General features: G+C 61.0%; 1 protein-coding gene across 1 annotated transcript; it reads left to right on the top strand.

Annotated features, from left to right (window-relative positions):
* Positions 1-23251, top strand: Prrx2 (paired related homeobox 2). The gene is made up of 4 exons (XM_063244050.1): positions 1-335; positions 20972-21156; positions 21740-21915; positions 22811-23251. The coding sequence occupies exons 1-4, from the start codon at positions 134-136 to the stop codon at positions 22944-22946; spliced, it is 699 nt and encodes a 232-aa protein (XP_063100120.1). The 5' UTR covers positions 1-133; the 3' UTR covers positions 22947-23251.
* Positions 23252-25867: the final 2616 nt, after the last annotated feature.

Here is a 25867-nt window from a genome sequence, read left to right as displayed (position 1 = left end):
AGCGCCCAGGCGGACCGGGGAGGGCGGAAAGTTTCTCCCCGACGTACGTCAGCGCCCGGCTGGCCGCGGGGAGGCGCGGGACGGGCGCGCGGGCGGCCGGGGACACGCGTGGGACCCGCCCGGCGCCGCGGGCATGGACGGCGCCGCCTTCACGCTGGAGAAGCCGGGGCCCGGGGACTGCGGCCCGGCGCGCACCAACTTCTCGGTGAGCCACCTCCTGGACCTGGAGGACGCGGCGGCCGGGCGGCTGGCGGCGCGGCCCGGGGCGGGCGCCGGGGCCGAGGCGAGGGAGCCGTCCGGGGGCAGCAGCGGCAGCGAGGCGGCGCCGCAGGACGGTGAGTGCGGCGGGGCCAGGGCTCCGGGGAGACCGGGCGCGGGCCCCGGGTGCCGGGCGCCACCCCAGGGCGCGGGCACTGCAGGGGCGAGGCAGCGGCCCCGGCAGAGGCGGGGTGCGTGCGTGCCGCTCGCCGCCGGCGTGGGCGATGGGGATTTGGGGCGCAGCGCTGCACCCCACGTCCTGGGAAGCGGACGCGCGGGACGGCAGGGGACGCGGAGACTCCGGAGGGGCCGAGCCCGAGCGCTAAGCCAGGTCCCGGTCTGCCCCCTCCCTGTCTCTACACCACGGCCGGTCCTGGACGTAGGTGGGTTTTCGGGGTGCGGAGGCCGGTGCTGGGGAGGCTCCCGCGTGGGGCACGGCCCGGTTCTGAGGAGCGGCCAGGCCTCTCCTCCCCTGCGGGGTTAAAGGTCACAGGGAAGGGGCTCTAAAAACAAACAGGTCCACCCGAGTGGCTTGTTTCAAAAAGTCGCACAGTACTGAGCCCTGGGGAAGGGGGGTGGGGGAGGGAGAGCTCAGGAGAAGGCGAGATAGAAGAGGGTCCCCTGCTGGGTCGTTTAGGTGGGGACCAGAAAAGGGGGGACCGATGTCCCCACAGCAGCACTTTTGGAAGGGGCCACGGCCTCTCTCCCTGAACGCTGGAGACCAGGCGGGCCTGCTGGAGGCTTTGACCCCCCAACTTGGTTTGAGTCCCCCAACACTGTCTTGAGAGATGATGAGGAGGGATGGGGGTCCCCTACCTTCCTGCCCACCTGGGACCCTGCTTCCTACACCAGCTGCCAGGTCCCCCAGCACCCAGGCTGGCTGGGAATCAACATCCGACAGATGAGAGGTGTGTGTGGGGGGTGCAGTGGGGAGCCACAGCCTAGACTGAACCAAGGTCGGGAGCCCCCGGGTCCTCTCTGTGCTATCCCCCAGCCTTGGTGGCCACTGTCTACATCCTTAGGGTGACCATGGAGTGCACAGATGGCCCCTGGAAGCTGGGGGTCAGATCCCTGCTGGAAAGGGGGGAGAAGTAAAGTGGGACACTCTCTGGCTCCTGGGCTTGGTGGGGGTCCCCTCACTGCAGGTGGAGGGGACAAGCGCCTGATTGTGCCAGGGGGTGGGGAGCAGAAGCACACATAGAGATGAAGGAAAAGAAAGGAGAGACAGATGGAGGAGTGGAGGGGACAGAGGACCACAAGAGTGATGAGGGAAAAAGCAGGTCCTGGCCCCGGCATGGGGACAGATGGGAAGGCCGGGGCGTCTCTGCAAAATCAAAGACTCCCAATGAGGGGCACCCAGAAGGCTGGCATCTGCCGGGAATGTGAGGACCAGAGCAGAGCAGCAGCTAGATAGGCAGTGGTGTCCCCAGCATCGTCCTGGGCCAGCTGTACACAGGACAGCCAGGTGCTGGCTTGTGTGGAGACCAAGGACACGGTAGGCCTGGTGGACAGTCCCTGTGCTCTCTGGCTGGCCCCTGTCTTGGGTGCTGCGCCCAGGGCTTATGAGAGGACTGGGCACTGGGTGGCAGTCCTGGGCCTGCTGGGGGGGGGGGTGTGCAGGAAGGGGGGAGGAGGAGGCCAGGGGCAGCTTCCCGTTCCTGGTCTGGTAAGCATGCTTTCCCACTGCCATAGTGTGGAGCAATAGGACCTCTGTCTTCCCTGTGACCCCCAGTGGCATACCTGGGTCCTCTAGAAAGTAGCTGGGGCATGGGGCTGAGTGGTAGAGCGGGTACCTGGGGCACATGAGGCCCTGGGTTCCATCCCAAGCAGAGAGAGAGATACACACAGACAGATGGACAGACACAGACACACAGACAGGGAGGCTGAAATAGTGCAGCCAAGACTCTCACACGTGTGAGCCCCGAGCTGTGGTGCTGACCACATCCCCAGCTCTGTCGTGGGCCTCAGGGAGCCCTGGCACCCCACAGAGGGTTTGCTGGGAAGTGGGGGTTCCCGTGGTTTTCAGGGCTACTTAGGACCAAACAAAGAAGGTGGCGGAGAGAGATGAGATGGGGTTAGCGGGAAACCAATGCATCAGAAAATCGTGGCGGTTTCAACCTGCCAGGTGAGGGGGTTCAGAATTTAAAAAGAGCAAGGGTGTTGAAAAGCCACCCCCCCCACCGTGTCACAGAGCCACCAGCCCCTGCCGCCTGCTCCTGCTGTCCCCCCCTCCTGAGTTGGGCTGTGGCTTTGCTGGTGACTCAGAATAAACCAGGGTCTCGGGTTCCTCCCGAATCAAACGCTGAGGCTGCGCTGGGGTGCTGAGCTATGCCAAGCACGTTAGGAAAATAAACCGTGCAGCCACTGCGATGGCTTACAACAAAAGAAACCGCACTCATAACGGAGAGTTTCTTTAAAGCGTTCCTCCTGTGGGACAGGCGGAAACCGGACCGTGGGACTTGCTGGGAAAATAAACGCCGTCCCTGGAGCCAGCCAGGGAGGCCCCTGAGGCCAGGCCCCTGCTGGGCACTGTACCTGCGTGGGAAGAGCACTGGGTGCCAGATCCCCAGTGACGCAGTTACCGGAGATGCAAAGGATGAGGCGCTGGGGTGCCGGGGCACTGGGCTGAGCCAGGACCTCCTCAACTGGGTTGCATCCGGTAACCAGGTGCCCCTTGTTTGGGCTGGGGCTCTGCGCCTCCCACCTCCCACTTGGGGAACCCTTGGAAAACCCTCTGCTTGGGAGGCTGGTGGCTCTGGTTGGTGTGTTTGTAGACTGCAGTGAAATAAGCCCGGCCTGGCATTTCCCATACCCACCTCTAGGCTCGCGGTAGGAAGAACATTGGCACAGCTGTGGTGCCCTCCGCTCCCAGCCGCCTTTGCAAACTGAAACCACACATCCAGTGATGAACAGGATTTCCCTGGCTGGCTGTGGAGGAGGCTGTGGCAGGAGGATCTTCGTGAGTTCGAGGCCAGCTTGAACTACCAGTGAGAACCCGTCTGAAAAACAAAATAAAACAACCTTTTCCATTCCTCTCTGTCCTCCGTGCCCACAGCCGCTGGAACTTCCATCCCTAGAAACCTGATGGCCCCAGGTCCTCAAATAGGTGGACTCTTACAGGCCTTTTCTGTCCAGTGGGTGCGTTGAGAAGTTTCATCTGTGTGGCGTGTGTGTGTGAATTTCTTTCCTCCTCAACCTTTTTTTCAGTACTGGGGCTCAAACTCACGACCTCACACTTACCAGGCAAGCACTTGAGCTGCTGAGCTAAATCTTCGGCCACTGCTGTGTTTGTTTGAGCCAGGGTCTTGCTGTGTAGTTCAGCTAGCCTGAAATTCACTGTGTCACTCAGGGCAGCCTTGGACTCTCAGCGATCCTCCTGCCTCAGCCTCCCAAGCAGGCGCATGCCACATGCAGGGCAGTTTCTTTCCTTCAAAAGCCTGGTCTGGACTTTGTCGTCTGTGGGTGCTGGAGTGGTACCGTAAGCAGTGCCTGCAGGATCCAGTATTTGTCCAGATCCCTGCTTTAATTCTTGGGATGGGGGCTGTGCCCTGAAGTGGAATAACTGGGTTATTTGATAATTCTACATTCAGTTTCCTTTTTAGGGCTCAGTGATAGAAGGGCCAGCCTGGCGAATTCGGTCCTGAGTTTGATTCCAGGTACAAAAAAAAAAAAAAACCAATCTAAAAAAGATAAATAAATCTTTCTTGTACAGGGGACTGAAGGCAGAGCCTGTACACAGAGCTCCACCCCCAGCCCCCTACCCTTTCTTTGTCTTTTGAGACAGGGTTTCTTTAAGGCACAGAGTGGATTCAAATGTGCAGTCCTCCTGCCTCAGCCTCCCCCAGTCCTGGGTTTATAGGCTTGCATCACCACACTCGGATGGATGTTTAATTTTTTTAAGGAACTGTATGGTGGTCTCCGCAGCTGACTGGCCTCATTGTAACCGATTTGGAAAGTCGGCCTGCTGGAGGGAGCCAGGGGCCCTGCCTTTGAAAGATGAGCTGCCCCTTCCGTCCCTTCCTGCACTTCCGGTGGGGACAGGGTCTGGGCACTGAGCACAGGCTGGGGCGTCAGGATTCCTGCGCTCAGGTCTTGGTGTTTCCAGGAGTGTCTTGGAGCTATACCGTCCTTCTCCAGGTCCCCCACCTGACCAAGACGTGTCACACCCAGGGCCTGCTGTGGTCTTTTGGCCCTGGGTTGCTGGCCCCTCCCTGGGGCTGGTGGGGACTCTAAGCCCAGGTCCTGGACCCTCAGACAGCTTGAGGGTGGCGCCTGCCCCAGGTGTGGGGAGGGGGTGGCGAGTGGGGGTGGGGACCAGGCTGGGGGGCAGCACTGGCAGTTTGGCGAGGCTGTGGCTCCGAGACCCGCCTGTCCCTCCATCCTGGGATCCTCTGGGGACTCTGGGGCCTGGCCTGGGGGCCTGGGACTGACGCCTGGCCTGCAGACAGCTTCCCCCGATATCAGCTTGAGCTGTTCTGTCCCCTCCCAGGAGGCTCTGGAATGTCCCTTGGAGCAGCAGTGCACGCTAGGTTCTCCCTGACTCCCAGGAGGCAAGGAGGTCCCTTCCAAGGGTGTGGCCGGCTGGAGAGGAGGCCGGTGTGGAGCCCCCAGCCAGGGCGCAGGGGAGCAGGGCCTCTTTCCATAACACCACCTTGATGTTTTTGTGTTTTGAGCCAGGGTCTCACCATCTAGCCCAGGCTGGCCTTGAACTTGTGGTGATCCTCCTGCCTCAGCCCTCTGAGTGGTGGGATGACAGGTGTGCACTAGCATGCCCAGCTGTGTGACATCTCCTAAGATGTCCCCAGCCACCCTGCTGCCCCTCAGGTCTGGAGGCCCAGGGAGGCCCAGGAGCTCAGCCCAGTGCTGGGCCCTTAGGAACATTGTGTAGCAGCAGGGGAAGGGGACAGGGTTTGAGGGCCTGGTGGCATGGCTGCCTGGGCCCCCTGAATGGTAGAGAGTGCGGGCAGGGCTGCAGGGACTTGGCCTGGGCAAGGCAGGACGTGGATGGCTTCTTTGCAGCCCAAGCGGAAAAGACAGTGGTTTCGGGTGCTGTCCTCCTGGCAGTCCTGCGGCAGTCCTTCCTCCTCGGTCCCATATCACAGAGCAGGCCGAGGCCACAGCACCCCTGCTCCGCCAGGCCATCCTGTTTCCAGCTGTCCCCACCGTGGAAGCCGCCCGGCAGCCTGGGAGCCCCTGGTGGTGTGGGCTGTGCTCGGCTGTGGGCACCCAGGGACAGGTCCCCCTTCGTCTCAGCCACTGGGTCTAGGGTACAGGTGTGGAGATGGGGGGCACCCGCATATGCTGTCGGGCCCCCCTTGAGGGACCTTAGATGGGGGTCACCATTTCGGGGCGAGGGGGCTTCACAAACTCGCGCCACCCGCATTCTGCGGTAGGTTGGTGACAACTGTGTCAGGGGCTGGCATTTGGGGACCACATGGCTTGGCTGTCCCAGACTCACACAGGCGCACACACGTGCGCCCCGTCCTCCTTGGGAGGCTTGGGCCCCACCCTGGTGATCCCACCCGAGCTTTTGGTGGCAGGGGGTCCCCAGAGACACAGGACCGGCGTCCAGCAGGTAGAGCTGGTGAACAAGTCCCCCACAGATTCCCTGGGCTACACAACCCGACTGTCCTTGAATGGAGCGCAGACTCCCTGGTGGCCCTGAGCCCGTCCCTTCCACATCTGGGAAGCCATCTGTCCCCAGCCCAGCTTCCAGGGACCACCGTGAAGGGGGCCAAGCCCCTCAGGTCCTTTACCGCATGGCTATCTCATCTCGACGTCTCCTCAGGTAGAGTCGGCCTGGGGTAGGGGACTGCAACATGGGCAGGACCCTGGGGACAGCAGGGCACCCTGCAACCCTGAACAAACCCTGGGAACGCTCGAGGTGGGGTGGGTGAGGCAGGACCCCGAATAGGCGCCAGTGGATCGGAGGCCCACTTTGCCTGCCCTGCCCTCCAGGCTGGGGGGACACAAGAGCGTTTGGACCATGTGTTTCTGGCCATGTCCACTGAGCTTCCAGGAACGGCTGTGTTGGGGTCCCCTAAGGGGGGGACTCAGTAGCTCCAGGCTGGTCTAGGTATCTGCATTGGCTGCACCCCTTTACATGTTCTTGGGGTGCTGGGGATGGGATCCGGGGTTCACACTGAGCAGTGTCCTTGGTCCTGTTTTACTTTTTTTTTTGTCTTTTTCCTTTTTATCAGTACCGGGGATCGAACTCAGGACTGCCTGCTTGCAAGGCAGGTGCTTATGCCGCTGAGCTAAATCCCCAGCCCTGTTCCGTTTTACTTTGAAGCAAAGTTGACCAGGATGGTTCCTGACCCGGGACCCTCCTGCCTCGGCCTCCCAGAAGGCTAGGTACAGGCGTGTGCCACTGTGCCCGACCTCCCGGCAGTTTTCTACCTGCTGAAGTCCTCTAAAGCCGATCCAGCACCTCCATCACCTTCCTCAGTTTACCCAGGGGGAAGCAGTCCTCGGGAGAGACCAGTGGAGGCGCAGGTGCAGAAGGGAGCTGTCCCTCAAGGCTGGCGTCCACCAGAAGGGGTGCTGGATGTGCCCTCCAGCACCCCGGCTTCCTCAGAGCTCCTCATCTGAGCCGCGCTCCCCGGCCAGGGCTCCTCTGCAGGGCTCCCCGGTGCCCGCCCGGCGTCCTCCCTCCCCGGGGGTGTCCTCCCCACCCTTTCCGTGGGTGCACCCCGCCGCCGCCCCCCTCGCCGGGCTCCCTTCCTGCTGTGGGCCCAGCCACCGCCGCGCCCGCGATGGCGTTATTGAAGGTGACATCTGACCCGGGCTGGAATCACTGCGCGGACCTGCGGAGCCCGGAATCAAAGCGTAGCCGCCGGGTGCGCCTGGCGGGGCCCCAGCACCGCGCCCTGGCCTGGGCTTCGCCGCCTCCCGCCCAACCCCGCCGCGCAGCTCGGCTCGTTAGAGCGACAAATAACGGTAAGCGGAGCCATTGGCGGACGCGGCCTAACGCGCCCTAGATGGACCGGAGCAGCCAGTCCAGCAGGGTCAGCGGGGCCGGGCAGGGCGCAGGCTGGGACGGAGCCGCCGCCTCTTCACGGCCTCCTCCCGCGCCGCAGTCCGAGGAGGAACGGACGGAAGGGGCTGTGTGCTGGGGCGCGGTGCCCCAGCGCCTGGGAGGCTGAGGCAGGAGAGTCGCCGTGAGTTCGCGGCCAGCCCAGCTACGCGGAGAGACGCTGTCTCATAATAAAAAGCAGAAACAGGTGGCGCCGGCTGCAGCACAGCAGCCCTGGACTTGCGGCCTGGGGTCCTGGGGACCCTCTGAGCACCGCGCCTCTGGGCAGAGGGACGCCGCTCTCCTCGCAGACGATTAGGAGGACGCGAGAGAAGCCGAGACAGGTGGCGGGACACGGAGGTGTCCGGTGACCGTCCAGGTCACACCGCGGGCAGAGAAGCCAGCTTGGAGCCAGAGCCCAGGACGCTTTTCGGGAGACTGAGGCACAGGGTGAGGAGACAGCAGTGCTGAGCGTGCGTCTAGGGGTGCGTTTGGGGGTGCTGCACCGCCCTGCACCCCAGGGCCTGGGACGCAGCCGAAGCGCCTCTGCCTGCAAGAACGGTTCCAAGAGGAGCCCCAGCGCTTTCCGAGCCAAACCTGAGGCCGCAGCTCAGCTGGGGGTGGAAAGGGCGGCACCCCGGGGCATGGGGGCAGGGAGCGGCTGGTCGGAGGTGGGTGCCACGCCTCCTGGGGACAGGGATCTTCGTTGTTTAGAGAAAGCTCCTACAGGCACAGCACCTCCCACTCCAGGGATAGAAAAAGGGGGGCTTCAGCCTCAGAACCCTAACTTCCACAAATGTTTGTTGAGTGAATTCTCGGTGCTGGGCCTGGGCTGGGTATGAGGACTTGGGTCTGATGTGAAGGAGCCCACCTGGCTGCAATGGGGACAGATCATGGGGTCCCCACCTTGTCTAGGGGTGCAGGGAGCATGCAGAATGCAGAGGAGACCCTAAGGATGAGTGGAGTTAGCTGGAAGAAGGCCAGGAGGGAGGACAGGGAGGACTGGGAGGCCTGGGTGGGCGGAGCTGCGGGGAGTGTGGGCGCGAGAGGCCGCGTGAAATGAGTGTGCGCAGGATGCCGCGATTTAGGCCTTCAGAAGAGTGCACCCCAGTTACGCGCCGGGCCTTGGGTTTGATTCCCCCATCCTGCACCTGAGTTCCGTCCCCAGTGCTTTATTTTTTAAGACAGTGTCTCTGTGCGTCCTTGAGTGGCCTACACCGGGCTCAAACTGGAGCTCCTCCTGCCTCAGCCTCCCAGAGTTTATTGTAAGAACGCAGTGCTTCCTCCGATTTGGGGGCCTTCAGAGGGAGCAGGGGTGGGAGCCAGCGGTTGAAGTGGGAAAGGCAGTTGGGTCCTGATGGCCGGAGCAGAGGAGCTGACCCCAAGCCCCTATCGCTGTCCCTGCTGAGCACTGGGGGGCTGTGTATCCCCGAGCACAAGGACCCAGAGGCGGAGCAGCATTGAGATGGGAGGGCCCAGGCTGTCAGAGGGAAATGGGGGCTCGGGGTGGTGGGGCGTGGGGCAGAGGGGAGGTAAGGGGAGGTGTTGCTGTTCAGCTGAGCAGCCGCACCCATCCTGCCAGGCCCGCATTCACCCATCCATTCGTTTGTCCTTGCTCATTCACCAGATTTTTGAGACAGTCTAACAGTGTAATCCAGGCTGGCCTCGAACTCGTAGAAATCCTCCTGCCTCAGCTTCCTGGATGTGGGATTACAGGTGTGCACCACCATGCCCTGTGTGACTCCATTTTCTAGACCTGGAAGACGAGGCCCAGGAGGATGAAGCTGGCACAGGGGGTTCCAGGTCTTGTGCCTCCATCTGCAGCGCATTCCCTGCTCCTGCTGCCAGGGCCCCGGGATGGCATTCCCCACCCTCCCCCAGCCATCAGGCATTTGTGTCTCTGAGCCTCAACCTTCTCATCTGGGCAGTGGGTGTCACCATCGTCCCGTGCTCTCACTGTGCAGAAAAATGCAAATCAGAGTAGGGGCACATGCCGGTCATCCCAGCACTGGGAGGCTGAGGCAGGAGGATCGCAGTGAGTGCGAGACCAGCCTGGGCCACAAAGTGAGCTCGAGGCCAGCCTGGACTGCACAGTGAGACCCTGCCTCAAAAGACAAAAATAAAAAGCCAAGAGTAACTGCACCTTGTGGAAGCCAGGGAAAGACGCCTGGGGCCGGGGGAGGGGTGTGTGGGGGCTCGGGGCTGCACCTGGTCTCCGCGTGACTGTGCAGTTACACACGCACGATGCGTGCCCACTCGCCCTGGGCGCCGGCAGAGCTGCTGTGGACGGGGTGTGCACCCCGAGGACTGTGGCCAGGCGCTGGGGCCCGCGGCGGTGGGAAGCGGCTCCCCGCGATCCAGGGTCGGGGGCCCGCGGGCCGCGGCAGGGGACGAGGGGCAGCGCCAGTGCCTGGGCGGGGAGGATCGGGTTCCGCCGGTGCCAGCGCTGCCTGCCCGGAGCCCCCTCCTACCTCCCCCAAACCAGAACCAGATGGGAATCCAGGCGCTGGCGGCTGGGGGCGGGGCGGACGCGTGGGCCCGGAGCCTGGGCAGCCAGGGCCACCCGCCAGGCGCCCGTTCCGTTCCGGAGGGCCCGAGGCAGGCCCTGTGACACGTGGCCCCGGGGGACGCGGGGACCCGGAGAAGCGGCCGGCAGAGTCAGGTCTCCAGGGGCACCGTGGGGGATTTGGATCTATTTACTGGGTTTTTGGAGACAGGACCTCGCTGTATGGTCTGGGCTGGCCGCGAACTCCTAGAATCCTCCTGCCTCAGCCTCCCCAGTGCTGGGTTACAGGCGTGCGGCACGGGGCCCTGCTAGGGATGAGTGCTTGCTCCCTTCTTTGAGATGGGGACTTGGCAGTGGGGGGCGGTGAAGCTGCTCCTCTCACCCCTAATTTTGCGCTGTCTGCGTTCTCCTGGGCTCGGGCCTGGCCCAGACGAGGATGTGGGCCGAGCATGGACCTGGCTAGCAGCATCCAGCGGTGGCCTCCTCTACGGCTGGGGGCGCCACGCAGGACGACCCAGACTGACCCCTCTCTGCGCCTCACTTCCTCCGCGTGCTGGGCGAGGAGGGGGCAGCCGTCCAGGGAGGGGGTGCGCAGGTCCAGGCGGTGGGAGCCCGGGCAGTGGCCTCCTGCCCGCCCGATGGCTCTTGGGGCCCCAGCCACACCCCTGGCAGCTGTTGGTCCCCGGGGCCCGCATCTTCCCAGCATCGGCAAGAGGAAGTGTCCGGCCCAACCAGCTCCATATTAAGGCAAAACTCTGTTCCTCCACCCCGCTCCACCCTGGGCCCTGGGGACGCTGGCACCGCACGTTGTCTCCACCCCTTGGCAGGCTGTGCCCTTCTCGGGGGGTGCCCGGGTGCACCCCATGCTCAGCCTCTGGGAACCCTAGGGAGGCACTGCCTAATCCTAGTTCTGCCAGGGGAGAGTTGTGTGGTCCCAGAACTCTGGAGGCTGAGGCAGGAGGATCCCAGGTCAAGGCCACTCAGTGACTTAGCAAACGTTTGTCTCAAGATAGCAAACGAAAAGCTACTGCAAAAACAGGTACATAAAGCAAAGTCACTCCCTGAATCCCCAACAGGCCGCCATAGTTTGCACCGGAAATAGGTGGGAGAGACCAGGGGCGTGGAGGAGATCCAAGGCGGGAGAGATAGGCCTAGAGGCTGAATGCTGATTAGCTGGAGGCTGAGTTAGGGTGGGGCTGGGCGCAGAGGACTGGGAACAGCATTCCACCTGGAAAGAACAGAGAGTGTGGGGTCAGGAAGTGGGGTCAGAGCAGCTTCAAACCCGTCTCCTCTGGCCACCCCAGTGAAAGCCTCCAGCCTTCCGGTTTTCTAAGGGGGGACCTTAGTAAACCTGGGGAGGCTCGAGGCCTAGGTGGGGTGCTCATGCAGTGTGATCCCACATCTCACAGGCTTTCTGTGTTTGATGGGCACTGGCTGGGGACAGCCACCCACAGAGGTGGACAGGTCCACTTCTGCTCGTTGGAGCCTGAGGAGTTTGTGTTTCTGTAGTAGTAGGGACTAACACAAGCCAGTTGACACAGATGTGTGCATGCACAGAAGTTCTGGTGGGGAGGACTTTTCCAGTAGGATCTTGTAGGATGTGTAGGAGCCCATCATTAGTCCACTTCCTGGCTCCTGCTGCCCAATGCTGGGCTGTGCAGCTCAGCTTACTTCCCTTGTGACTTCATGCTGTGTGTTCCCATCAGAACAGGACAGCACCAGCTTTGTTGTTGGTCTCCAGGCCTTCAGCACTGGCTTCTCATGGGCTCCTGGGTTAGGGGTGCTGTCACGGCTCAGGAACACGCTCTTCACACATGAGCTTCCCCAGGGTGACTCTGCAGGAGTAAAGTGCGGTGGCACCATTTTGAGGCCGAGTCTCAGGAAGTTGCCCAGCGTGGGCTGGGACGTTTGCTCCTCCCTCCTTACTCTCCTGAGCTCCTAGGATGACAGTGTGGGCCACCGTGCCCTCTTCGGGTCGGTTACCTGTGCTTGACCACATGTGGGGGTATGGCGCCCCCTGGGGGTGGCTCTGGGCTGGGGGGCTGTCACTGCAGACCGCGCACTTCCCATCTGGGCACCGTGAGGCTCACAGCGGGAGGAGGGGGCTGCCAGGACCGGCTGCTGTTAAAACTGATGCATGAGCCGGGCGTGGTGGCGCATGTCTGTAATCCCAGCACTGGGAGGCTGAGGCAGGAGGATCGTTGTGAGTTCGAGACCAGCCTGGGCTACATAGTGAGCCCAAGGCCAGCCTGAACTGCATAGAGAGACCCGGTCTCAAAAAAGACCAAAAAGCTGGGGGCCCCCAAAAGCCACTGCTGTGGGCGCCTGCAGCTCCGCAGATTGTACCTGAGTCAGGCGGTGCGCGTTCGAAGCCACCTCTCTCCAGTCTTCTTGTGACTCCCCTTCTTCACTACGGGGGATCAGACCCAGGGCTCTCCAGCAACCCCGAGCCCTTCTTATTTTGAGACAGGATCTCAATAAGTTGCCCAGGCTGGACTACTTGAACTTGGGGTCCTCCTGCCTCAGCCTCCTGGGCATTGTACTGTTTTTTCCTCCCCCTTCTCCCTCTTCCTCTTTGGATGTGTTTTATTCACATGTTTTATTCTTCATGTTCTTGTTCTTTGCACCGCTGTTTTTTCCACTGTCCCCCTTGGTCTGTCTCCAGGTTGCCATCAGATTGGGGCCCTGCAGTCTGGGGCCTTTACACACTGGTTTCTTTCCCTTACACGCTCGCTCTCAGTCAAAGCGCTGAAAAGCTACTTTTCCTTAGAGAGAATACATGTGTTTCCTCCCTGGCTTCTCCTTTGAGAGCTCCTTTTTCAGTGCTGCATAAAGCACTGTCTGGGCGTACCACAGTTACTTGTTCACTTGGCTCACAAGTTTGTTTCTTTTTTTGTTGTTCTTTGAGATAAGACCTCACCATGTATTTAGGGTTGAGACAAGACCTCACTGTGTAGTTCAGAGTGGCCTAAATTGTGTTGCCCACATGGCTTTGGATTCTTGGCAATCCTCCTGCCTCAGCCTCCTGAGTGCTGGGATCACAGGTATGCACCACCATGCCAGGCAGTTCCCAGGTTTGGACAGTTGTGAACAACCCTGCTATAAATGTCTTTGTGCAGGTTTCTGTGGGACAGAGCTTAACTCACTAGGGCCAAGGCCAAAAAGTGTGGCTGCTGAACACCATGGTCCGGGTGTGTTTAGTTTTATAAGAAAGAAACTGCCAAGCTGCCTTGCAAAGTGCTGTGTTGCCAGGCATGAAGGCACACACTTGCAATGCCTGCAGACAGGAGGCTAAGGCAGGAGGATCTCTGTGAGTTTGAGCCCCTCGTGGGGAATGGAGTCTGTGTTCCTCTGGGAACTCTGCCTGAACCTGTGGTAGGCAAGGCTGATGGACCAGAGTCCCTCTGAACCCTCCTGACTCTGCCTTCACAGAGGGGCCACCACATAGCCTACATGGGCCTGGCTTGGGATGGCTCCAGGCAGGCACAGCTGGGGGACCCTTTTCAGCACTAGGACAAGGCTGTGGTGTCACTGAAGGCTTGGTATCCTGGCCCCTCCTGACCCCTACGTTGGGCAGCCAGGAGAAAGTGCTCCCCCTGGAGGAGGAATAGGGGTGCTCAGTCTCAGGCAGGGACCAGACAGCACTCACTGGCTGTTGGTCTGTCTGTCTGTTTTGAGATAGGGTCTCACTAGGTTGTCCAGGCTGGCCTCAAAATCACAGGAATCCTCCTGCCTCAGCCTCCTGACTGCTGGGATGACACATGTCAGCTGCCACACCTGGCTCCCATGGTTGATATTTTAGGGTCACCCTGCAGCCTACACCTTCCACGCAGAGCAGGTCTCCTCCACCCCTAGGCTGTGAGGGTGGACAGGGGAGCCTGTGGTCACCGCCTCTTCGAGGGCTTTCTCGAGGTTCCCCATCTCTGGGGGCAGTGGGATGCGAGAGGCCCCCACCTGGAGCCTGTGGCCTGCCCTGGGGTGCAGCTGGGAAGCAGAAGCCCCACCCCATTCCGCACCGGGGACTCAGGCCAGGGCGGCTTATTACCTGCAGTCGGGCTTTGTTCCTGACAGCGCCTGTTAACGAGGCCCCCAAGTGATTTCGGGGCATTAAAGCGGGGCTCTAACGCCGACGCCTGCCCGCCGATTAAGCAGCACGGGAGAAGCAGGCTTGGGTTTAAGGGCCGCGTGGCGCTTTGATGTGGACGGGCTTCCTCCTGCAGCCCGCGGGGGTAGGGGCGGCGGGGCCCAGCCTGGGGCCGCAGTCACCTGCAGTCTGCAAGCTGCGGGGCGGGGCGGAGTGGGGTGCTGGCCACCTCCTCTCCAGACCCTTGCCCCTGCCCCGAATCTGTCGCCATCTCCTACGCAGGAAAGGTGGTGCTGAGGGTCCTCACCCCCCTCAAAGCCCACACTAGCGGGACATGGCTGTCCTCCCAGCCCGCGGGAGGATGAGGCAGGAGGATCGCTGAGAGTTTGCGCCCAGCCTGGGCTGCAAAGAGAAACTCTGTCTCAACAAACAAACAGCCGAAGGCTGCAGAGGCAGTTCGGGGGCAGAGCGATTGCCGAGTAAAGGTGACGCCCGGGTTCCACCCCAGCCCCAATAATCGGCCAAGCCATTAAATTAAATCATAGAGCAGTGGATTAATTAAGTAGCCCGGCACCCCGGAAGAGCAGCAGGGGCCTTGGCCGAGCAGAGAGTGGTGCTTCGGGTTGGGTAGAACCGGGGTCCCCATAAAGCAGCGTCCCCAAGCCCAGCCGGGGGGAGGGGTCCCCCAAGCCCCGCGGTGTCCCCGGGAGCCTGAGTGAACCGGAGCAGGGAAAGGGGCGCGGGGAGACGCCGCGGCCAGCCTCAGTGTCCCCTCCCGCGCCCCGGGGATGCGCCCGGCACCGGCTGGGGCGGGGACGGGGGGGGGTGCAGGGACGTGGGGGCGGGGACCGGCGGGGCGGGGCGGGGCGCGGCGCTGTCTGGGCCGCGGGTCTGCGGCGAGGCCGGCGCCAGGGCCGCGCCTGGAACCAGATGTGCGGCGGCGCCGCTGTGGCCGTGGCTCGCACGCATGGCTGGCGCGCACGTGGCCGGGCTGGGGAGCCGGGGAGCCCCGCCCCGCCCCCACCCCTGCGTTTCCTTAGGTCCCCCGGGAGTTTGCAGGTCTCTGAGTCAGAGCCACCGGGGACCCAAGAAAGCGGGCGGGGGTGGCGTTAAGTGCATGGGCTCCGACGGGCGTGATGGCGCGCGCCTGTCAGCCCGGCACTCCCAGGCTGAGGCAGGAGGATCGCTGCGGGCTCAAACCCTAACCCTACCCTGTCTCATACAAACTAGTTATAAATAAACCAACCACAGGAAAGTCCCCAGCCCCGGCTCCCGGTCCCCCCCCCCCGTGACCTTGGACACGCCGCACAGCTTTGGGGCCACCTGCTCTTCCAGATCAGCCCTTCAGGTCTCTAAGGGGCAGCAGAGTGCCCCGGTTCCGTCTCTGGGGGCCGGAGGCGACCACTCCCAGCTGGGAGGTCCGGAAGGATGGGGCGGGGCCACCTTGGCCCTCCCTGACTCTGGTTCCTGACCATGGTGGGAAGCTGGGTTCACAGGAGCCAGTGGGGAGCTGGCCCTACCCGCTTTCTGTTCTGGGGTTCTGGGGTACGGAGCCCAGCACCCAGGCTGGAGGCGGAGCCTGCAGTCTGCACTGGGACATTTGTCAGGATGCTGTGGACGCTGTGCCCCTGCCTCCTGCCGGCATCCCCGGAACCCCGAGGCCCCGACCCGACCCGGGGTGGAGGGCCCGATTTCCATTCAGATGTGAGCCGGGGGCTGGAAAACAGTCCTCTTCTTCGGAGGCTCAGAGACTCCAGGAAGTGGTGGGAGGGGCCGGACCCAACTGCACCCCACTATGCCCCTCACACTCCGGGGAGGATACCTGGGTCTCTGAGTCGCCAGGTGCTATGGGTCCTAACCCTAGGACCCAGACATCCCAGCCCCCAAAGCCCGAGGGCTGGTGAGGATAAGGAACGGGGGTGCCCTCACACACCTGTTACGCCAGCACTTGGGGAGGGCCCGGGTCGTGCTGGCCGCTGTGGTCCCTGGCAGCTGGGAGCCCTGAGGCTGAGGTGGGCACTGGTGCCCCTGCCTTGCTGTGACCGCTGTGACTGGTCCCTGAGGCAGAGCAAGGCCTGGTCCGAGTCCGCAGAGGCAGGGTTGGCAGAGATGCAAGTCTGGGCTGCAGAGACCCGGGCTCTGCCCCCCACGTCAGCGTCATGGGGCAGGCTCTGGGGAGATGCAGTCTCCACTATAAGGAGAATTCCCTTTCTTTTTTTTTCGTTTTGCTCTTTTGAGATATACTCTTCCTGTGTTGACTAGGGTGGCTGGTGCTGAACTCACTATGTAGACCGGGCTGGGCTTGTGATTAAGGTGATCCTACTGCCTCAGCCTCAGGGCTGGGATTACAGGCGTGTGCCACCGTGCTCAGTCTGTAATGGAGAATGTTCTGGAGTCAGGGTTGCCTGTGCTTCATTACCTCTGGACACTGCACACCGCACGCCCGAAATTCAAAGAAGTTGGGGCTTAGATTGGCTCCTGGTTTCAGCAGATCCAGCCCAGGGCCAGCTCCAAGGCAGGAAGGGGATGGTGGAAGGGCCTGCTGGGCCAAAGCTTCTCAGTTCATGGTGGCCAGGGAGCAGAGCAGGGGATGGGGCCCAGGAGAAGGGGCCAGGGACCAGAGAGACCCCGCAGCCACACCCCAGTGACCACGCAGACAGACCCAGACACATGCGCCCAATCCCCTGGGCAGGTGGAAGCCCAATGAATACGCAGTGCATCCCGGGTGTCACATACCTGTGGGGCAAGGCACTGTTGGCGACAGGCTCAAAGCCACGGACGGTGGCTCCTGCCCAGACTGACCCTGGCCCTGACTCCTCACATGGGCACAGTAACACTAATAGCAATAATAAACAAGGAGATACAGGGGGAATTGGTGACTGCGAGGTTCCTTCCAGCTCTAGGTCCTCGGGAGGAAACCAGACAGGCAAACCCTAGAACTTCTGTTTCAAATCCCAGCACAGCCTGCACCCTGACTTCCCAGCTGCCCTCAGGCCTGGAGAGGCCACTGGCCAGCAGACCCAGGGCCCCAGGCAGTGCTGGCCCCTTATTAAGGTGGGGTGAGGTCTCTGCCAGAACTGTGGCCCACGGCCTTGGGCCTAGATTAAAACCCCAGCTCTGCGCTAGCCATGTAACACGGCCTTGTTACAGGGTTGGGTGAGGCAGCTCCTAATAAACCCATTTCCCAGGTGAGATGGGGCAGCTGGTGCATGCTTGCATTCCTAGCACTGGGGAAGCTGAGGCAGGAGGATCTCCACAAGATCATAAAAGCGCTGAGCCGCCCCTGCTTCCTAACCAGCAGGCCACACTGCCTCACTACCTGAAGGGGCTGCACGAAGCGGTTTCAAGTTCCCTGGGGTGGACATGGGGGCTCAGAGGAGGTCCTCCCAGAGACCTGGCCGGGAACTAGGGGCCCTGCCAGCCCTAGCCCGCACCCCTCCGCCTCTGCTTGCGCCTTTCCCGCCGGGAGGATCCCGAGCACAGCCCCTCCCGGCGGAGGGCCCGTGTTAATTTGTCAAATCCTCGTCCAGGTCCCTGGGACCCGAGTTTATTTTCGCGACCCTGTGGCGGGTCACGTGGAGGGGCGGGGCCTGCCGAGGGGCTGGGAATCCGCTAATTAATAAAAGTTATTTATTTGGGTTGGAGCTCGTGGGAGCCCCGGGGTCAGGCGCAAACTGAGTTCTTTGAAGCAAAAACAAACAGTGGGCGTCTCTCAGCAGCTCGGAAAGGCCGGCTGAGAGTTTATTTGTCTGCGCAGAATTTGTGGTTAATTCCCTGCAGGCTGCTTAGCCCTCCGATTACACGGAGGGAGGCAGACAGGCCCGGCTGGGCTGGCGGGGCTGGGTGTTCCCTGCAGCCGCAAGGCCGCTCAGGTCGGACCTCTTCTTTGTCTAATGCAGTCACAGATGATTTGGCGCTGGGTTTTAAGGGCCCAGTGGCCTGCTCCTGGCTTTGGGTTCCATGCCCTTCCGCTTGGGTCTCACCTCAGCTTCCCAGCAGCCGGTTCAAAGCAAGTGGGGTTGAACCTCAAGCCTTGCCTTGAGGTTTTATTTTTATTTATTTCTCGAGACAGGATTTTGCCGTGTAGTTCAGGCTGCCCATGAACTCCCAGCGATCCTCCTGCCTCAGCCTCCTGAATGCTGGGCTTGCCTTGCTTTGTTATCTTGGACAGAGCAGGCCCTGCACTGTCCCCCCAGGAGAGGTTGCCATGAGGGGACAGCTGGACACCCGTGGCCTGAAGCGCTGAGTGTTGATTTATTGTTTCAGTACTGGAAGTCCAAGCTTGGAGGAACCAGAGCGCCGGTATGTGCCCACCACAGCCTAGTTCTTGGGCTGGTCAGGAGCAGATGGTGACAAGTAGCCCAGGTGACTTTGCTTGGAGGCAGAGGCCACACAGAGACTTAGGCTGGAGCCAAGACTGTGGGTTTGAGTCTGAGCCCTGAGAGAAACTTCCTGAATCTCTTTGTCCTCAACCTCAGTGCCTCATGTGGGCTGCACCCATCCTGCCATTGCAGCTGAGCCCTAGGGGACCAAGGGGCAGGAAGAAAGGCTTTTGTCTTTAGCTGCAGCATAGAGCAATCAGCCAAGGGCGGCACTGAGCTCAGCTCAGCACCTCCCTGCGTGAGGAGTCCCAGGATGAGCAAGTGTTACAAGGGGTGAGTGAAGGAAGACAGGCCATTCCCCTCCTCTTCTTCCCGATCCTTTTCCTTCGGGAGGTCCTGGGGATTGTTCACAGGGCTTTCCCACTCGGCACCATCCCAGCCTTTTCTGTTTAGTTATTTATTTTGTCTTTTTGATACAGGCTTTCACTGTGTAGCCCAGGCTGGCCTCAGACTCTTGGCGATCCTCCTGCCTCAGCCTCCTGAGTCCCAGGGTGACAGGGGTGTGCTGCCAACCCTCAGTTGAGGGGCTGTGACGAAGGCTGTGGCGTTTGCACACCAGGGAGGTGTTAGGAGGCTTTGGCCCCTCGCACTCTGGACTGGGAGTGACAGACCCCAGTCACTGCCCCTAGGAGAGGGGCTGAGGAGACCCATGGAGATGGCTCATAGCTTTCCAAGCTCAGAGCCTCAGTTTCCCCAGCTGTAAAGTCCCTGCGGTTGGGGGGCAGCAGATGCCTCCCTCCCACCAGGCTCCTAGTGAAGGCTGCAGGCTGGCCTCACTGAGATACCCCCAGTGTGGGGTGCTGCGAAACTTCCAAAAAAGTCTTTCTTGGCCTACATGCTGTTTGTTGAGTGGGGTGTGGGCCTGGTGTAGCCTGAGGCGGTGGAAATTAGCTCTGGGATGGTGGCTGCCTTCCAGAACCTTCCAGAACCTTCCAGAATCTTCCAGGCTGCCTTCCGTCTCTCTTCTCCCCAGTGCCCTGGTTCCAGTGCCTGTCTCTGGCTTAGAGTTTGGGGTTTTCCTTGATGGCACGGCAGCGGGGAGAGGCATTCACAGGCGCCTACATCCTTGCCCATCTTCACTTCTTGCTATTTGTTCTTTTGAGACAGGATCTCACTAGTTAGCCCAGCCTGGGCAATATATTCAGACTCTGTCTCAAAAGTTAAAAAGTAAAGGGGAAGGGGCTGAGGATTTGAAGGCTCTGGGTTCAGTCCCCAGGACTATCCCCACAGAAAAGGCAAGGCTGGGCACAGTGGTGTACCCAAGTGGTCCCGGCACTTGTGAGGCTGAGGCAGGAGACTCACCAGTTCAAAGCCACTCTGGACTACGTAGTGAGAGCCCCTCTCTGCCTCCACTCCCAAATAAAAGGCCAAGTGGAATTATTTTATTTTATTTTCAAATCCATTTTACTTCAAAAAGAAAAAATAATGAAGCAAGATTCCAAAGCCCATCCATCGGTGTTTTATTTTAGTGCCTGGGACTGAAGCCAGGGTCTCACAATTGCTGGGTAAATTCTGAGTGGAATCCCCGGCGCCTCAGTCTTTAGATTTATATTTATAATCCTGTAAGCTGGGGAGTGTGGGGCTCGGCCAGGGGAGCCCTGGCTTGGCTTTGTGTTGGCTGAGTGTGCTATTGAGACAGCAGCCATATTACTTTGTAACTACCATGTACCTGGGAGTGGCTGGGAACCGAACCCATGGCTGTGTCCCCAGCTTCTGGGTCAGCTCCTGGCCACCCCAGGGCTGAGAGTCCGCTGGTGCCCACACATGGCCCCGTCCCGCCCCATGGCACAGTGACCCCCACGCCGGGTCCCCCTCCCAGTCCTCTCCCCGGCACCCAGCTGGGGGCTGGGCCGCTCCCGCTGTGCTGGCCGCTGTCTGCAGCAGCTCTGCAGTCCTCTTTCCTGAGGGTCTTTAGCTGCCCTGTTGAAGCTGACTTGATGCCCTGTATATCCCAAACCACTTCCCTTTTGTGATTATTTTGATTCGGGTTTTACCACCGCCTTGCCCTTTATTTATTTTTGTATTTTTGAGACAGGGTCTCACTGTGCAGTTCAGGCTGGCCTTGAGCTCACTGTGTAGCCCAGGCTGGTTTCGAACTCACAACAATCCTCCTGCCTCAGCCTCCTGAGTGCTGGGATTACAGGTGTGAGCCACCACGCCCGGCTAACACTCACTGTATTTTTGATCACATCTTGTAAAGACCCTCAGGAAGGAGGACCCCAGAGCTTCTGTGGGCGGTGGGACACTGTGACTGAGTCCAGAGGGTGAAGGGCGAGTACTGGCGCTGACTTCCACGCTGACACCTTCCGTGACAGTAGGGATTTGTGGGAATTCTGACCACACGTGGTCCACACAGCCCCCCACCACGGTTATTCAGCAGCACCCTTCGGCAGGGCAGAGTTGGCCCTGTGTGGAACCAAGGCCAGGTGCCAGGGACACATGGGTGTCTCCCGGGCCCTTCCTGACCAGGTCACGTGTGCCTGGTGGAGCCAGGCTTGTTTGGGGGGCTGCTGTGGCCCCCAAATTGTTTGTTCCAGGGACAGGGACCTAACTGCTGTGCTGCATGGCACCTCCCAAGGAAGGGTGAGTGAGCCTGAGCGGGGCGGAGCTGAAAAGGCTGCCGTCCTCCCTCTGCCCGGCCCTCCCTCTGCAAAGGGAGCCGGGAAAGCTTGGCCAGGCCAAGCCCTGCATGCCCCCCGCAAGGCGCTGACCCCCAGTCCCCGCAGGTGAGTGTCCCAGCCCGGGCCGGGGCGGCACCAAGCGGAAGAAGAAGCAGCGGCGAAACCGCACCACGTTCAACAGCAGCCAGCTGCAGGCGCTGGAGCGCGTGTTTGAGCGCACGCACTACCCTGACGCCTTTGTGCGCGAGGAGCTGGCGCGGCGCGTGAACCTCAGCGAGGCGCGCGTGCAGGTGAGGCCGTGCCGGGGTGCGCGGGGCGGGGAGGGGTTGGGAGGGGAGGGTTCCCTAGGCAACAAGAGCATCTGGCCGGGCACAGAGGGGCGCCCCTGTATCCCAGCACCCTGAGGCAGGAGGGTCGCTGCCAGTTGGACACCAGCCCGGGGTGACAGCACAAGCCTGTCTCCAGGATAGAATGAGCTCGCGAAGCCGGGGGGAAGCTGTGACTCCTTGTGACCCTAACCCCCCCCCCCCCCCCCGCTTCGGTTGCTCTCTGCAGAGTGAACCCGGGGTTGTCACCGCCCCGGAGCTGGGGTTGTTCTGGGGCGCCCAGAGCAGCACGAGGGTTTGAGGAGTGAACCGTTTGCAGGTCCAGGTCTCAGGCTCCTCGGCGGCCACTCCCAGCCGCGTCCAGCACGCAGTCCCGTCCCTGCCCCTCCCTCCCCCAGCACCCACTTCCCCAGGGCAGGCGCCACCCTTCCGTCACCCGCAGGGGGCGCAGAGGTGCAGGCAGGGGAGCGGCCCCGGGTGGGGGTAGGGCGGGTGCCCCCGGGTCCCCATCCGGACTCGGGCTGCTCCCTGGTCCTGCCTGGCCCAGGTCTGGTTCCAGAACCGCCGTGCCAAGTTCCGCCGCAACGAGCGGGCCCTGCTGGCCACGCGCTCGGCCTCGCTGCTCAAATCCTACAGCCAGGAGGCCGTGGAGCAGCCCGTGGCGCCCCGGCCGACAGCGCTGGGCCCCGACTACCTGTCCTGGCCGGCGGCGTCACCCTACAGGTGAGGGCCGGGGTCGGGCGTGGATGCCGAGGGCCACGTTGCTCCAGCTGCTGCGAGCTTGGGTGCCTGGGGTGGGTGCGCGCGTGGGTGGGTGTGAGCGCCTGTATGCACGTCCTCTGCAAGGTGCACGTATGCCCTCGAGTGCACGTGAGTGTGGATGTGTGCGGGAGGACACATGGGAGGAGCCAAGCCGCTCTGCAGTGCTGATCAACGGGTGTCACTGGAAGAAGCAGAGCCTGCAGGAAACTCCTAGGCAGACACAGGAGCCCCTGTGTTTCCTGCCAGCTGAGACACTGGTGCTCTGGGGGCGAGGGAATGGCCCTCCTGTCCCGTGGTAATGGCTGGGGCCCAGAAGCAGGGTCTGGTGGTTTTGTCTGGGAGGCAGGTGGTGCACACCTGCCATCCTGGCACTCAGGAGGCTGAGGCAGAAGGATCTCTGAGTTCAAGGCCAGTCTGGGGAGCATAGTGAGTTCGGGGTCAGGCTGAGTTACATAGAGAGACTCTTTCTCCAAAGGGAAAGAAAGAATGAGAGAGAAAGAATAGAAAAAGAAAAAAAGGAAGAAAGGAGGGAGGAAGGGAGGGAAGATGGTGTCAGGTGGCCTGATGGGCCGAGGAGGGGGAGAGGCTGTGGTGGTGGCCGCTGTGTCGCACCCTGAGTCTGCGGGCAGCTCTGGGGATCTGGTTTTGTGCCTCACTTGTGGGACTCCAGTCCTCGAGATGTCCCTTAGTTGGAGCAGGAGCCACCCAGGGGCAGGATCGTCTACCCCCCCCCACACACACACACAGGCCAGGCAGGCACCTAAGGGTCACAGTGCGGTCAGGAAAGCCACTTTCACAGGGGCTCCTCCTGGAGGCCACAGGTCATCTCACACCCCTGTGTTTCCTGTCACCCCAGCTCTGTACCACCTTACAGCCCGGGCAGCTCGGGCCCAGCGACCCCGGGGGTCAACATGGCAAACAGCATTGCGAGCCTCCGCCTCAAAGCCAAGGAGTTCAGCCTGCACCACAGCCAGGTGCCCACGGTGAACTGACCTCCGCTCTACCCCCTGCTCGGACCGCCTGGTGGGGAGGGGACAGGTGCATGGGAAGTGGCCTTTGCCTGTCCCCGTCCCCGTCCCCGGGACAGGCTGGCTGACTGTCCCGCCCAAGCTCCATCCCGGACTCCTGCATCCTGGAGGCTGATGGGACACCCAGGGCCACTCAGCCCCCAGGGACCACGGGGTGCTCCCGCCTTGACCCCTTGGGGCTGTGGTTGGCGGGGCGGGAGCCTGCCGAGGACTTCCTCACTGTGTGTGAACCCAAACGCTCTATATGAAATAAAACCATTTTTTCAAAAGCCCAGTTTGACAGCTGGGACCTGCAGGGCTGGGCGGCCTGCTGTGGCCCACAGCAGTCACGGGGCCCCGCTTGTAGGGGTGTGGGGAGAGTGAGGCAGAGGCTACAGAGGCCAGACTGTAGGGGCGCTTGGCCAAAGGAGCTGAGACCCAACGGTGCTTGGGGGCTGCAGGTGGGGGGGGGACACCCGCTAGTGACAGCACTTAGGAGAGGTTTGCAGGGGTTCTGGGCGTGGGGGAGGGGGACAGATTTCCACGGGTGCGGGGACCAGCACCTTCCCTGAGAAAGGCCAGTGGTCGGAGGAGGATTTCAGAGGCCACAAGGTCTGTGGGAGCTGTGGGTGCTGCCAGGGGCGGGGGCCCGGTTCCCCGTAGGAGGGGCAGAGCCCGGACCCAGCGGGACAGTGGGCCGGTCTGGGGGGTGTCACCGACAGGGCAAGGGCCAGAGCTGGGCTGATGGGTTGCGCAGTTGTCACCCCAGCCCTCCTGAAGGCCAAAGCGGGAGGATCCCAAGTTGGAGTCCAGCAGCCTGGGCACCTGAGATCTGGCTTCTACTTTTCCACTCCTGGGGGGCGCCCTGAGGAGCCGAGGGGTGACACTGCCCGCTGCAGAGGGGGGCCTGGGGGCGGGGTCCTGGGAAGGCTTTGGAGGAGCTTGGCTCTTTCCCACGAGCTGCTGGTCCCGGGACCGACCACGAGGACACAGTGTCACTTCCTTCCCAGCGCCCCCGGCTTAATGGTTCACACGTGCGGCTGAGCCGCCTCCCCGCCAGCGGTTCCCACGCGGCCGGCGGTGAGGACCTCGCGCAGGCGGGCGCCAGGAGATGGTTTTCTGGAGTCCCCGTCCCAGGCGGGGGGTGGGGTGGGGGTGGGGCCGGATCTTCCCTGCCGCCCCAGCCTGCTCAGGAGAGGGACAGGAAGAGCCTGCCTGCCGGGGAAAACCCAGACCAGAGGAGCAAAGGCCACTTGTGGTTCTGAGCCAGGTGCGGTGGCCTAGGCCTGTCAATTCAGCAGCTGAGACGCTGAGGCAGGAGGATCTCAAATTTGAGGCCAGTGTGAGCTGCATAAAAAGATCCTGGGGGCTGGGGATTTAGCTCAGTGGCATAAGCGCCTGCCTTGCAAGTGTGTTGTCCTGAGTTTGATCCCTGGTACTGATAAAAAGAGAAAAAGACAAAAAAAAAAAAAAAAATTTTGTCTCAAAAAAAGGGAAAAAAGGGGCTGGGGATTTAGCTCAGCGGCATAAGCGCCTGCTTTGGAAGCGCATGGTCATGAGTTCAATCCCTGGTACCGATAAAAATTTTAAAAAAGAAAGAAAAAAGGTCTGGCCGTTGGAAGTCCAGCTGAACTGGTCTTCCTCTGCCTATGGCCCCTCCAAGGGTCCCCCAGGCCTGCTACTGCTCTATGGGTCTGCCGGGCCACAGGCTCTAGCCCACCCCCACCTGTCGCGCCAGGGACAGGCCACTTGACCTGAGCCACGGCCTTGCTCACCTCTCCTCACTGGAAGCCTCTCAAGAGGCTCCAGAGACACCAAAGAAAAGAGGCTGAGGACTCAGCTCAGTGGTTCAAGTGCTCACTGTATAAACCTGAGGTCGTGCATTCGAACCCTGGTGCAAAAAAAAAAAAAATCGTTTAAAAAATATAATTTAGCTCAGAGGCACAGCGTCTGCATGGCAAGCTGGAGGTCCTGAGTTCAGTTCTCGGTATAAAAAAATGTCTATTTATGACTCAGTGCTACAATTTTATATTTAGAAAAATAGAACAAAATCTCCTATTATTTTTTCTCTTTTGTTGTGTGTGTTTTGTTTTGCTTTGCTTTGGGGTTTTTTTGAGACAGCAGCCAGGCCAGTCTTGCACTGGCATCAACCCTCCTGCTCAGCCTCCCCAGTGCTGAGATGACAGATGTGTGACATCACACCTAGCCTCCCAATTACTTTCCCAACTCAGACTTTAAAAAGCAAAACCGAGGGCCAGGGGTTCAGCTCAGTGGCATCAGTGTCTGCCTGGCAGGTGCAAGGTTGTGAGTTCGATCCCTAGTACAAAAAAAAGAAAGCTAAGTCGCTCAAACTCTGCTTAGCTGTGCAGATGCCTAGAGGAGCTGCAGCCACCCCGGGTGGACGTGGGCGGGCGCAGAAATAATGGAATGGAGAGTGGCCTAGGAGAGGCGAGCCTGTCCTCCCGCCCTCCTCTCTCTGATGCAGACAGAAGATGCCAGTTACACTACACACGTGTCTAATATGCCGAAGACAAACCCTGACAGTTGGAAACTGGAACACAGCCAGGATCTCACCCCAGAATCCGGGGTGTGCGTGGTCTTTGCTCCTCACTTAGCACTTGTAACAAATATCCCTGCAGGGCCTAAAAATGGACAAAACCCTTAAAAATCCTACCCAAATCCGTTTTATTTTAAAAAGAAAAGAAAATCCTACCCAAATTGGAGCCCTCCTTTCTGAGGGCACTGTATGGACCACAAGCCTTACAAATAGATGGGCGGCAGGGCCTGTCGGTGGGCGCCTGCAATCCCAGCACCCAGAAGGCTGAAGGCAAGAGGCTCTCTGCAAGCTCAAGGCCAGCCTGGCTGCCTAGTGAGACCCTGTCTCAAAACAAAAACACACACAGCTA

Source organism: Cavia porcellus, unplaced genomic scaffold (genome assembly GCF_034190915.1).
Source record: "Cavia porcellus strain 051 isolate PalLab524CR breed Dunkin Hartley unplaced genomic scaffold, mCavPor4.1 scaffold_49, whole genome shotgun sequence".
Classification (NCBI taxonomy): Eukaryota; Metazoa; Chordata; class Mammalia; order Rodentia; family Caviidae; genus Cavia; species Cavia porcellus.
Note: the sequence above shows the minus strand (reverse complement) of the source record. Positions and strands in the feature narration are given on the sequence as shown.

What these genes read in the sequence shown, in the direction of transcription:
- Prrx2 (XM_063244050.1), top strand. Translation starts at nt 134, where the DNA reads ATGGACGGCGCCGCCTTCACGCTGGAGAAGCCGGGGCCCGGGGACTGC. An exon ending in CGAGGCGGCGCCGCAGGACG is followed by an intron (nt 336 to 20,971) that starts GTGAGTGCGGCG and finishes CAGTCCCCGCAG; the next exon opens with GTGAGTGTCCCAGCCCGGGC. An exon ending in TCAGCGAGGCGCGCGTGCAG is followed by an intron (nt 21,157 to 21,739) that starts GTGAGGCCGTGC and finishes TGCCTGGCCCAG; the next exon opens with GTCTGGTTCCAGAACCGCCG.